The following is a 14849-nucleotide window of genomic DNA, read 5'->3' as shown; positions in this document are numbered from 1 at the left end:
ATCTACGAAATGTGGGGGAAGATGTTCAAGAAGTGGGATGGGAAGTAATACGTAAAAATAGGCTTTAACGTAACCCCGGAAGTAGCATGCCAAGCTCAAATGGAAGAGGAATTCTCACTTGACTTTACGTGAACTGGAAAGGAGGAGGGGAGGGAGAAAGACTGGAGGAGAAATAGAGGGGAAGGAGAGGGGAGGTGACCCACCTCACACTCTACGAGGAAACGTTGGGAGTATTGTAATTGCAGCACATGCGGGCCGTGGCTATTAAGTTTTAAAGTTTTAATGTTTCAAGGAGCCGTTTTTAATCAGGAAAACAGCATGGTAATATGACGTGCACCTGTTAGGTTTTTACTGTTTTTAACCACACACACTTAACCAATCCCATATCCTATACCTAATAAAAGGTCGACGTGGTTATGAATTGAGTATAACCTAAAAGTGAACAGCCTGAAGAAGGGAGCAGTTGCATCCCGAAACGTACCAGAAGTACCATAGATACTCGCAAAATGTAAGTTTTTAATATATTTTTATTATTGTATATCATCACCTGTCTCTGAACTTTATACAACTGTTAGCAGACATTATGGTGAACTTTGTGCACAATTAACATATTCACTATAGCATAAATTCAATTTTCCCGTATGAGAGCAGCCGAGACTTTTCCCCGGGCCATAAACATGTAGTGGATTCTAACAGCTTCATCTAATGCACATGCAGTTAATATATACTGCACTCTGAAATGCACAGGTAAGTTGTTGCAAGTACAGATTGCTCTTATATTATGTAATCAAGTGAGTTAACACTGAACGATGACAGTGGTCAATTTGACAGTTTCAAATTTTCCTACTAAATTTTCCAAAGTAAAGATACAGCCCAAGTTGTTTTATTACGATTTCATCATGTTACGTATACATTTTTTACATGGTTCGATTTTGATTTACGTCTGTTAAATAATACTGCAGAATTTTAGTGATTACTTACTGTGGGGTGTAAGGGGTACCTTCCACGTAGGCGCCCAAAAGTCAACCTCACTTCCACGTAGTGCACCCTGGACAAGAGACTAACGAGGCTCTGGCGACTGGCACTATGGCCAGTATAATTTTGTGTGTGTTGTCCTGTTTTTGTCCTTGTGTGTGCTGAGTGCCCGTTTACAGCCTCAGCTTTTATCAGAAGTCAGAACATTTTAACATTTTTAGTTATGCAACGTTAGAGTTGTTCTTTGTAATGATAAGGGGCTGGCCCCCGTATAATGTGACGGGAGCAAAATAGCCTAAGTGCTGACGCTCCCAAAATTTTAAATTCAAATTCAAAAAAATTCAAATTACTTACTGCGTATTTCCGACACTGTTTTTCCACTTCCATATACCTCTATATAACTATATAATTCTTGCCACCAAAATGTTCAAAGATTTTTTCAACACATGTTTTTGTAGTTAGGTCAGTAGGGCCAGGTTTAATTCCCTTAGTATTTTAATAATAACCCTAAATGCTTTCGTGGTTAGGTTAGGCAGGTCAGTTTTCTTAGCATTAAAATAATATAGTAAAACCTGTCTATCCCGGAACATGATGGTTCCGAGCAAAATTTTCCTTCTGATACAGTGTTCACTTTAAATACAGTATAGAGCGCTGCAGGAAATAATGGAAAGACAGATTTACATTTCGCACTACTTATAATTAGAGGCATGCAAATTTCATTTTTGATGAAAACACGAAATATGAAATAACATGCTGTAATGTTCATTTTTCATGTTTCTGAAAGGTGTGAGGTGCATTTTTCTACCCTGTTTTGTCACGAAATAATGCGAAATGAACTACAAAATGCGAAATTGAATCTTAAACACGAAATTTACCTTTATATACCGACGCGACACTTTCTGAAGTCTGAAGTATCCTGTGAGTTATGCAATTCACGGAAAATTGATTAATTCTGATGTAAATATTTGAGAAGCAAAAATGGACCCCTTTACACAGGAATAAACTTAGTACTCTGGTAACTACATAAATGTGCTATTAGAAGGGATAAGTTTATTTTGTGTAATAAGTGGTTTTTAAATCAAATTTAGGACTATATTCACAATTTTAAAACCAAAATGTCATTTTATATAGCACTTTTGATGTGATTATTCACCGCTATAACATCAAAATTTTATTTTATTTACCGCTTTTGAAACCGAAATCAACTATGATTTTGTACCGAAATTTTGCTTTTTTATTTACCAAAATATGTGCCTCTACTTATAATGTTGAGTACTAATGCATGTATGTACATGAATAAAAATGCGATACAGTTTCAATAAACATAGCAATTATGTAACTACACAACATGTTGGTACACTTTTTACAGTATTGTAAGAACGTGCAGTTGTACTTATGTATCTTTTCGAACCCAGGACCCCTGTCGTCGTAGCGCGATGTGCATAGAGGGAAAGAGAAAGACTGAAAGATGGAATAAGAGAAGTGAAGAACGATTGAGATAAAAGTGAAGAAAAAGAAAAAAACAAAGAGAGATAATAAGAAAAATAGAAAGATTACGAAAGAACAGAGGAGAAATAGACAAAGAAAGGTGGAGAAAGAGGGTAAGAGATGCTATGAGTATTGTAGCGCATTCTTTCATATCGACAATGTTACTGATAAGCGAGTGGCAACAGAGTCGCATTGTTTTCTTGCGATGGAAAAAATAAAGGAAGAAATTTCCGTCTTACTGAGAATAAAAACATCTCACTGGTCTTTAAATGGTGTTCCGTTTCCACGTTAAGGAGGTTTCCGCCTTAAGCAGGTCATTTTCAGGTATAAAATCGGTCCGTTCTGGGGACTTTTTTTTCCGTATTTACAGGTCTCCTTCTTATAGAGGTTCCGGGATATGCAGTTTTTACTGTATCCCTAAATGCTTTCATAGTTAGGTTAGGTGGTAGCCTGTATAATGTGTCAACCATGTAAAATGGGGAGTTTTGGGCAAGGTACCTCTAACATTTTATTTTACGCATCAATTGGACTTTTTGAAATGAAAACTGTGCTGATTAGTTTCAGGAAGGTTCCAAATTACTTCTACATTCATTCCCGCCATTCTATGATACTTGCTGTTGCTTCTATCAGTGGAGAGTGCCTTGTCCATGCTTGCGTAAGTTTTTTTTTCCCCAACATAAATAACTTTTTTTCTAAATCCAAACAGTGCTTATTACGTTAAGGAAGTTCAAATTTCGTGTGACAATGATTGCCAAAATTCTACGATCATTAGTCTTTCTGCTAGCAAAATTTAAAAAAATTATGAAACAATCGGAAACGTTACAAAAGATACAGTTGACGCTGAAAACCCCAGTTCTCTAGCTAGGCTTGCCAAAAATTGAGAGTGGTGGAGTGAGTGTGGTGGGTGAATGTGAGTGTAAAATCGAGAGGAATGGGGATGAGTGAGCACACCTGGGATTTGGTCCCATCCTAAGCAAATCTTCTTCATGAGTAAACTCAAACAAGAGTATCTGGATACTCACATACTTATTGTGGACCACAAACAAAATAACCTGAGCAGAATCACATGTCCTGTGCATCATACTTGCACCTGAAGGGGAGGAGCATAGTGGAGCATGCTTCCTTATGGCCTATGCTGAACGGACAGAGGCGAAGATGCACTAACACTCCTGGCCGAAGGTTCCTTTGTTTGTGGTCTCACTATACTGTTAGAGAAAATGACACATTGACTGCATTTGAGATTACAGAGTGGGCAAAGTTTTTTAAGCTCACTTTATGCATAAGTAGGCTAATTGAAATTGAACCATTGTGTACCTCTAACAGATATCAAACACAGAACCCCTTGATTACAAGGTTGCAATGTTACCACTAGACCATTGGGGAAGCCCTGACTGCAAAGGTGGTGACTGATCTGGTGTAAAGTCTGCCTAGGATATTTAAATTCCTATTATTAGTATATAAAAGAAGATAATATGGTGGACTCTTTTTTTAATTCGAACTCCAAGGGGGGCATGAAAAGATTCGATTTATCCAAAATTAGAATTAACACACAACATGTATCATTAAAGATGATTTCATGGGGAATAAACTTCTGTTCAAATTAAGAGTCCACTGTATGTGATCTCAAAAATGTCACCAATTTCAGTATGCCTCCACAAAGTAAGCGATAATGCAATACATGTATTCATGAAAACAATATGTAATACAAATTTTATATTTAGTTAAACCATTTTGAAGTACAGAACATACCTTCTAACGTATGGACTAATTTTCCTGATGCTACATCAAAGATATTAATGATTCCATCAATAGCTCCACTTGCAATATACTTTCCATCTGGACTCTGAAAACAAGATTTTTTTAGCCTGGGTAATTAGGTAACGACATGCATTATGCTAATAATATTTGTACATAACCTTACCACAAATTTTCTCATCTTAACTTACCTAAATACGTAGTCAATGGCTTCATACTAATATTCAGTATTTTTTCCATGTAATACATGGAAATGGTAACTTTTAGATTGAGCCTAATGCAATGGAACCTCGATTTTACGTTTTTCAGGGGGATCAAGGTAAAAAACTTAAAATGCAGAAAAATTTAAATTCTGGGAAAATTCATGCAGGAAAATGTATAACACCATTAAGCCTTGTTTCCATGATAAGAAAAACTCAATATGCTGACCAAAGTAGAAATTTATTTTATTTTAAAAATAAACATAATGTTTCAACCTTCTAGCAAGGTCTTCTTCAGTATCATCCTTATTCATAAATATCTTCTTAGCAAGTAGATTGTACGTAGGAAAATGGATTTTTTGTGATGCGTGAAAATGTGAAAAAGCAATATAATTTCTAGGATCCTGTACCTAATGGCATTCTCAATGAAGAAATACATGTGGATTCTATTTGCGAAGCAATGCAAAATGCCTGATTTTTCACCACGTGAACTATCTTTTGTGAAATATTACAGAATTAGATCAGAAATGTGCCAAACATTGCAATTGAGGCAGTGTGTTTGCATTGTAGTATTGCGACGGAAAGTGCAAACTTCAAGCAGTATTTCCTCCCCACTCTCTTTTTCAGTCACTATCACAGTTGTACATGCAAGAGTTCAGGTGTATAAGCCGGGCTTACACTTTATTAGTTCTAGTAAAATGTATGTACAGTAAAACCTGTCTATCCAGGAACATGATGGTTCCAAGCAAAATTTTCCGTCTTAACAGTTTTCCTTGTTATACAGGGTTGACTTTAAATACAGTATAGAGCGTTGCAGGAAATAATGGAAAGACAGATTTACATTTTGCATTACTTATAACGTAGAGTACTAATGCATGAATAAAAATGCGATACAGTCACAATAAGCATAGCGGATTACAATTGTGTAACTACACAACATGTTGGTACACTTTTTACAGTATTGTAAGAATGTACAGTACGTACTTATGTATCTTTTCGAACCCGGGACCCCTGGCAACGTAGCGCGATGTGCATAGAGGAAAGAGAAAGATGGAATAAGAGAGGTGAAGAAAGATTGAGATAAAAGTGAAGAAAAAAAAGAAACAAAGAGAGATAACAAGAAAAATAGAAAGATGACAAAAGAACAGAGGAGAAATAGACAAAGAATGGAGAAAGAGGGTAAGAGATGAATGAACATAACCGTAACAGCTATGAGTATTGTAGCTCATTCTTTCAGATCGACAATGTTACTGATAAGCGAGTGGCAACAAAGGCATGTTCCACTTACAGTATTGCATTGTTTTCTTGCGAGCAAAAAAAATAAAGGAAGAAATTTCCATCTTACTGAGAATAAGAACATCTCGTTTGTCTTTAAATGGTGTTCCGTTTCCACGTTAAGGAGGTTTCCGCCTTAAGCAGGTCATTTTCAGGTATAAAATTGGTCCGTTCTGGGGACTTTCTTTCCGTATTTACAGGTTTCCTTCTTATAGAGGTTCAGGGATATGCAGTTTTTACTGTAATTATATGACAAAATTCACAAACAACTTCCAAGTTCAACTTGGGTCAACATCAGTGTTACTGATTGTTACCTTCTGAATTTTGCCTTACAAATTGCTGACCGCGAACGAGTAGTAACTAACTACCCTTTCTGGATGGAGAAGAGCGGGCCAAAACCCTACATGTGTAAGCCTACGCCCAGAGGCTGACAGCAGCGTTGCAAACTCTTGTTCCACCAGGGAGAATTAAGCAAAGTATTTTTTTCCAGGGGTGGAGTAAACTAGGTATATTTTCCCAATAATAGAGTTGCCTCCTCAATAGATTAATTCAATTTGAAGTAAACATTTTTCTGCAACGCCCTTACAATAACTAACATCATTTGATGTGACTGAAATTAAATTATATGTGTGAAATATATTATTTTATGGTCGAAATTCATTTTCCAGAAAGGGCCTTCTCACCTTGCACCTTCTGCACATCCATGGTGTCGTTTTAACTCCGAAATTATACTACATACTATTAAATTGTTCTGTATCTACATATTATTAATATTAATTAATAATAAAAACATAAATATAAATTTGAAGGGTTCAACCAACGGGATAGGTTGGACGTTATATGTGAAAAGTTTGAAAAAATTCAACTACCACAAACAGCGGCCCTTTTGTTTTATTTATATCCCCAACTTCCAAAAGACTTTTTAAACTTACGAGAGATTTAGCACCATTATATTTGGGTTGGCTTCACTGGTTAACAGTGAATTCATGGGTGCTGCAAGAGGAGGGGGCTCCAGCATCGTCAGGTATGAATGAATGGTTCGTTGCAAAGAAAATTTGAGCAGGCGGTGTTTTAAGGAGATTTTGCCAGTAACAGGGAATTGTGAAGTAAAAATCTAACAGGAAGGGGAAAAAGGAGAAACACCTAAAAATGAGCAGAAAACGTACAAAAGCCTGTTTATGGTCTTTTAGGTGCTAGATTTGCTTTTACAATTTATTTATTTATTTCTTTACAAGATATGGGGAATTGAAGGCAAGAGAGAATTTCTTTATATCCGAAGGAGATATTCCCTTCTGAGTCAGAAACATCATTGCTTTGAGTGGTGGCCGCTTTTGGATCTGGTTTGTTTTTGTTTCTCCTTTCCTGTTGTGTGCATGGTTAAGTCTTGCGATATTTTTCTGTGAATTCCATCTATTGAAAAGCGGGCTGTTGTCCCTGTGCTGTGGTGTGATAGTGAAGTGCATTATGGAAGAAAACGAGTGTGATTGTCCGGTGCAGGCACATAGCTGGGGTACGGCTACGTGCCTGGTGCTGTGGAGTGGAGAACTTGTCGAAGATGCCATTTTCCAGCAAGGATTTTGCTGCCAAGAAGAAACTTGTGGATGTAGTAGGTGGTAACAGAAACGAAAAATAAAGTGCACCAATTTTGTGATTTATCATACGAAGCTGATACTTGGTTATGCGGTTGCAAAAAGTATTCAGCACTTTTTTTTTCCTTCTGTTTTCGTTTCTTTATTATCATTATTCTTCATTTTATCTAACTTTGCATATTTATTATCGTTAGGTTACTCATTGTGATAGGAATAAGACTGACGTTATTTTCAGTTGAATTGTAGGAGATACACAGCCTAGCAAAGAAAACACTAGGCATCAGAGATTTTCCCAGAATTTTTAATCTGGTGTAGCGTAACTTTGTTTCTATGGGGTGTAAGGTTATATTTAGTTCCAAAATTAGAGTTTTGTGAAAAATTCCAGGGAAGTGTTCTGAAAAAAAAAAAATGTGTGTGTGTGTGTGTGTGTGTGTAGTGGGGGCGGGGGAAAGTCGATGTATGTAGATAAATCACTGACCATGCCAGCCCAAAAATAAGCGTAGCCTTCATCATGCTACGCATACTCTTTTGGAACGGAACGCTCCGCCACTGCAAGAGCTATTCATGAATGAGCACTCAAAAACATATTTCTTTACATAAATAAATTAATCCAAAATTCCACCATACACAAACACACACACATTTATTAGCTCTTTTGGCAGGTTTTATTTACTATAAACCTGTCCCCCTAATTCTGTCATATATTTAATTGTAATCTACAGCGAAAGGACAATGGATAGAGCAAGAATTCATGTTAATATTGAAACAGGCTAGTGTTAAAGTTGTGGTGAGGTATTTTGTAGAATTCTGAGTTTTAGTGATTATCACATGAAGTAAAACTACTAGAAAGGGATGTATTTATTTTATATTTATTGCCAAAATATTTTTCAGCCACTGCAAAAAGAAATCATTAATCAACTTTAATTATTGTTTGTTTTGCTTTATTTCTTGCTTCTGGAGGACAGTAACCTGCCTTGGTTCGACCTGTTAAGAGTACTGGTTTTGTTACTTCCCCAGGCAAATAGTTAGCATTACACTTTAAGGCGAGGAGATACAATTACGCACCAATTGTGCATTTATTTCAGTATCGCCTGAATGGGCACTGCTACTAAAACAAACCCTGGGTGTATCTAAGAGTATGAATTTCTCTCCATGTTGCAAGTGCAAACAATTTTGTTATGTTGATTATTAAGCTGGACACGATGTTTGAAAAAGATGATGAATAATAATTTTCAGAATCCCATGTATTCCTTATGGGGAATCAACTTCAACATCAAGTTACAGCTAATCAAATGGAAGTTTCGACTTTTCCGCTGGTGAAATTCATCTTCAAACTGCCCTCTTCCCGTTGACATCTCTTTCTATTCCATCGGAAGTTTTATATTCACAAGAGAATGAATCAAGTCATACTCCCATATGATCAATGCTTTTTTCCTTGTCTCCTGGCAGTGTTGCCAAACCTGATGGGCATAAAATAACTAAATTTCACCTTAAATGGAGTTAAAACTGACTCTCATGGACTCTAGATTTACGATGGCTGGATAAAGTGCCTTCTAGGGTAATGTTAGTTGTCAAAGGGGTGGGGCACTGCTATTATCGTTAACTCTAAATTGATGACAATTTATTCTTAGTTTTCAACATCTAGATCGGGCGGCATCGCCCATCTCAATAATCCACCGATGGTGGTATGAAATCGAAAGTAAAGAATTCTCTGACGACAATATTATGTCAATTTCACGTCTAACATTGCGCTATAAAGAAGTAGCTGGGGAGATAAGAGAGAGTGGGGCGACGCAGCCAATATAACAATATCACGTCACGTGCAAAATGTATAATTATGACGAAAGGTGGTCTATGTGGATCAGAACCAGAAATGGCATCATAGTAGGGGCACGGGGGGTGGGTGTCTCAGTTCACATCCGAACGAGTGCACGAAAGATTGATTGATTGATTTAGTTTATTTTACTTCGAGTTTTGTGCCTCAAGGCTAATTTGTGAAGATGGAGATGAGTGATGAATGGACATTCGCAAACAACCAAGCCTGAGCGGGATTCGAACCCGGGACCCTTGGCGTCGCAGCGCGATGTGCTAACCACTCGGCCACAGGGTCCGGCTAAAGTGCACGAAAGAGCCAGATCTGGCTCCAAAAGAGCTAAGTTGGCACACTGCCATGGACGGAAGGGCTTGGGAAGACTCCGGTGGAAATTGTATCGCATGCCCTTAAAAACTAACAATATGGTTCAATCGAACTGAAGACATTGAATAACTACCATATTCTTTACCATGGACATTAGGGAAAAACTTAGTTCTTTTATCTTTGAATGGTAGCCCAGACGTTCAGTTTGGAAATATATAACAAGGCTATCGATTAAATATATACAGATTTACATAAGAAATAATCCCCATATAAAAAAAGACATGATCCTCTTTAATGAACATATTACAATGGTGCGTTTTACTCACTATCAATTCAAATAAAAATATATAAATAACTTACGTGAGTGAGTAGGAATGTTTCAGAACGACGTTTTGGAAGCCTGTACTACTTCCTTCATCAGGTAATAAAATAAAAAAAAATTTAGGTGCCAAACATGGTACCGCGTTGTTAAAACGTAAGTTGAGGATAGAAAAGATAAATAACTTACGGTGACAGCATAAAAACTCCGATGGAAGTCTTCGCTGGTTAAAAATTCCCTATGTTAAAAACAAAAACCACAACTAAAACAAACAAAAATCGACCTATTACAGTCCCCTAGTGACTTCCGTCAGTGATGGGTAGAACACATGGACTATGAGCGCTCCTATCCTGCGTGGAAGGTGAAATTTCCCCTCCAGCATTCCCCTCTTACAATTGGATACATCACCATTCCAAGGTGAACTCCCTCTCTTCTTCGATGGCCTTCACAACCTTGGGAGTGACATGAAAACCCATTTTAGTGTCGGTATTTACCGCTTTATTTTATGCTCCTCTTTCCTAATTACTTCGCTAAAAGAGGAGGCTTTTCACCAAAGGATACACATATACTTGAAAATAAATGTGTTCCTTAATCCCCACAGATACGACGTTTCTCTAATAACAATGTCCACCAAAAACTAAGTGTTGGCTTCACACCAAACAACTTTTCTATGAAAACATGGTTAAACCGTGACCGCTAGGCCTTGGAACTAGCAACAGCTAGTCAGGCATTTTGGTCTTTTGCGGGGTCCGCAAAATTGTCACGTGACATTTTTAGACTAAATAACCCGGAAATTAGGCATAATTTCAAGTTCGCCATCAATATTTTGTGAAAAACTGTATTTTTTGTTTACATAACAGGCACTTCAATATTCTTTTTGTAATTCTTTAATATTTTGAAGCACAACTTTCGTAAATTGATGCTTACAATTAGACTTGCATAATTACCCACTAATGTTAATAAACATTTTGAATAACTTTAGTTGTTGCATATTTCAAGCACCACTATTGGTGGGAATCGGTAAGAGTGAAGGTACCAGTTCAAAGAGGTATCGGCTCATATGTAATACAGGGTGATTCACAATTCCCTCTGGAGTTTTGAAAGAATTTCTCCAAGTTTGGTACATATCTTATAGGTGCTTTATATGTGCACCCCTGGTGATGCGGCAGACATCAATGTTGAAATCAAGTTCCTGCCAGACACGTCCCAACATATCGCGATCAATACGACAGGCAGCCAGTCTCCCTGAACTTGTTGTACCACGCATGAATTTCCTGTAAGTGCCGGTTTGATATTTCACATGAAATCTCCGTTGTGCCATTACAACTAACTCATATTTCGCAAATTCTAAGATGCAGAATGTTCTGTGTTTACGAGTGCATATCATGTTTGTGTTAACTGTGTTCTAGTGCCATCTAGTGCAATTACATGATAGAGCCTATTGCAAATTTGTAGAGATTCTTTATGCACTGATAAACACCTTTCTTCTGTATGTGTTGTGGTTCTTGTACTATACATGTTCGAAACCCCTGAAGGAATTATAAATCACCCTGTATATGTTCCAAAAAACATAAACTTTCTTCTATTCATCCCAATGTATGACAGAAGAAATGTCTTGTTTACAATATTAAATACTGAATAAACATAACAGAAATGTAGAAATCAAAATAAAATTATCTTCAAAAAATTGATTTAAAGATTACATCCACTAATTCAATTGAAAATCTGGTATGTACTCACTCCAACTACTTACGTATGCTATACTTAATGTGAATTTTCCTCTTGTGTCTAATGTCTGCTCCTGCTTCCCTGTATCTACACCATACATATTGATTTTACCAGAATGGCTTCCAGATATTATGAATTTGGAATCAGGGGAGAAAGTCACAGTCCATGTATCCACAGGACCTGCCTCAATGTTGCCAACTTTTTCACCTGTTTGTGCATCCCAGAGTCGCACTGTTGAATCTAATGAACTCGATGCAATAACTAGTAAAGAAATGAAAATTATATTCAAGTTACAAGCATTCCTGTTTTAAATCAAAGTGTGTGAAGTATATCCACAAATATGTTCCCTTTGCAAATATTGACACTGTATTTCTTGCAATCATAATGTGCACATGTGCAAATTTTGTTGATTCTTTGTAGAAGCATGTATATATTGTTTTGACGGAAACAAGAAATGTGAAATCGCATGCTGTAATGTTCATTTGCCATGTTTTTGGAAGGTGCACGAAATGATGCAAAATGAACTTGAAAATTCGAAATAAACACCAAATCTGGAGTTTATGTACCAACATGACACTTTCTGAAGTCTGAATTATCCTGCGAATTACGTAAATCAGGGAAAATTGATTCTGATGTAAATATTTTAGAAGCAAAAAGGGACTCTTCTGCACAGGAATAAACTTAATACTCTGATTACTACATATTAGAAATATGCATGCCTCTATGTATCACTAATATTTTCTGGCAGCTGTATGAAAATGTGAGAAGATGGAACTTCAAACTTTGGCAACACAAGAACTGGCTTCTCCACCACGGTAATGTTTCATCTCACACTCCCTTGTTCACCAGGAACTTTTTGACCAAGAATAACATGACCCTTGTCTCCCACCTACCCTACTTGCCTGAGTGGGCCTCTGTGACTTCTTTCTATTAACCACTTGCCTTACGACTTTTTTCCAAATTGATGTCAACATTTTACATTTTTTTTAATTTTATATTTTACTACTACTTTACATGCAAAATTACATTAACAATGATTTTTGGTACAACAATCAAAAATAATCAAAATATTCTACTCCAAATAGGCATTCCTTTATTAACCCGAGTATACTCGGAGCTGTTAAATGTGATATAAATTGTGATATTTACTAACAATAATGCAACGAACAAAATGGTATGTTTTTTATGTTATAAATGATATAATATTGATTTCAAAAGACAAAAGAAGTAATTATTCAGGATCAAGTTCTTGCCACACTCGTACAGACGTCAAACTAACATCAGAATGCGAACTTTCGATTGAAATATCATCACAGTCAGTTAGCGTTGTTTCACTGCCACTAGCACTTACACTACACTCTGATGCACTTATGTCTGGGCTTATATCACTCATTTTGCTGCCAAAAGGACGAGAAAGTTCCAACCGAAACAACGCTTCCGAACAATGCATTCTTGCAAGCAACCGAATGTCACGCAATGCAGAAAAGCTGTTGTCTTTCTTCACTTCTTGGTGCATCAAGGCAGGCACAAAAATTAGTGCACGCTAGAGACATCTGTTGGCCGGACTTGCAACTAACTCCACCTACCCAATTCATCATGAAAGTTCCGCCCGACTTAGTACGGGCCGGTAAAAAAATTACATTCAAACTCCTCAGGTTTCCGAGATAACTCGGGATAATATTTTGCCGGAAGAGTACCACATCCGAGATAATTCGGGTTAGTAAGGCAAGTGGTTAACCTGAATGAAGATGAAGTTGTCTGGCTGCCAGTTTAACATGATTGAGGTGTTGCAAGGAGAAAGACAGGCAGTGCTAAACATCCTTAGAGCATAGCACTTCCATGATGCATTTAAAAAATGGCAGAAAGGGTGGGACCAAGAGGCCCAATGTGAGTTTCTGACCAGCAGAACATTTTGGAAAAAACCTCGTATGACAAAGGAAAACAAAAACTGGTTCCCACTACGAATGACCTCAATAACAGTGCTACAATGACAATATAAATTAGGGATGGGACCGATTAATCGGTACTCTATCGGTATGAGCCGATATAGGCATATCAGTGTATCGGTTTAATTGCCGATTATTTTACCGATCCGATATATCGATAAATATCTGATAATTTAGAGCAAAATTCTGCCATTTTGTTGTAATTTTCATGGATAATCTCCATGCCCTACTTTTAAAGAAAGTAAATGTCTAAATATGTAATTTCTTTTGCGCTGCAGTCACTTTGAAACACACATTTATTAAGGAGGTCAATGGACCTTTCAGGTTCTTCAAGGACCATTTATAATTTTATATCGGATCAGTAGAATATCGGTTATCGGTAAATTTTATATCGGTATCGGCCCATCCCTAATATAAATGATTTCTAAATATATCAGAACTTACTTTCCGGACAACCCTTGTACCATTATATGAATGATTTGGGACTAAAACTTCAAAACCCACAAAAGTATGGAACTGAGAAAAATGCAGGTGGAAGATCTGATCTCCTGATTCCGATTTGGATTATTTCACTTCGCATTTCTGCCACTTTTGGCTAACATCAAAGATGAGTGATGATATGATGAAGAGAGACTCAGAAAGAACACCAATGCCCAGGATGGGATTCGAACTCAGGACCCATAGCATCATAGCGAGCTACGGTACCCAGTACGTGCAAGTGAAAGTTTGTCCATGGCATTGTGGCTTATGTATTACCTAGAGTTTCTCATGTCTTTTTGCCAATTAACAGCTATTAACACATTCACGCCCAGCTCTGGGACGGGCATTTAAATGGCCAGGCCAGGCATTTTCTGAATCCAAACTTATCTTTAAAAAAATGTTGCTGCAATGAAATTTTCGAGTATTCGTAGAATTTCTTAGCCCGGCGTTCCTGCTGGTATCCCCTACCGATGACCCCCCCCTTCCCATTGGTCCTCCAAGGATCCAAACATGTTGGGCCCCCTGCAGTCTTCGGCAATTTAGCACCCCGGACATGCTCTCAGGTAGTGCATCGCACTTCCTCTCAAAGTCACATGGTACACCTCTTTTCATTCACCAATCAACATGGGGAGAGAAAATGAAAAAAAAAAACAACAACTGAAAAATGGAAACCTTAGCTAAACAACCTTAGTCGTTTATGGGCACATACAAGCACATATTTTAACGATCATGGTCCTTTATGGGCGGGAATGTGTTACATGGACTTTGTTCACTAATGTGTGAGCAACAGGACACTGCAACAACTGGACCCAATGTTATCTCAAATCTGAATGGAGTGAGGGTTGTCAAGTTTTACTCCTGAGACACTCATTAACAAAATGTGAATTCATAATCATCTTTTCATTTTTAAACAATTTAAGCAAAATGCTTAGCATATACTTAATACTTTTCCAGAGT

General features: G+C 37.2%; 1 protein-coding gene across 1 annotated transcript in view; it reads right to left on the bottom strand.

The window, feature by feature from the left end:
• The window catches only part of LOC145978354 (uncharacterized), a 60865-nt gene that overhangs the window by 32045 nt on the left and 13971 nt on the right, over positions 1-14849 (bottom strand). Inside the window, exons 4-5 of the mRNA XM_083110951.1 lie at positions 11492-11727; positions 4213-4306 (exon numbers count right to left, since the gene is read on the bottom strand). Of these exons, the coding sequence (XP_082967077.1) occupies positions 4213-4306; positions 11492-11727 (330 nt within the window). The remainder of the gene's footprint in view (positions 1-4212; positions 4307-11491; positions 11728-14849) is intronic.

Source organism: Lepisma saccharinum, chromosome 24 (genome assembly GCF_977018435.1).
Source record: "Lepisma saccharinum chromosome 24, izLepSacc3.1, whole genome shotgun sequence".
Classification (NCBI taxonomy): Eukaryota; Metazoa; Arthropoda; class Insecta; order Zygentoma; family Lepismatidae; genus Lepisma; species Lepisma saccharinum.
Note: the sequence above shows the minus strand (reverse complement) of the source record. Positions and strands in the feature narration are given on the sequence as shown.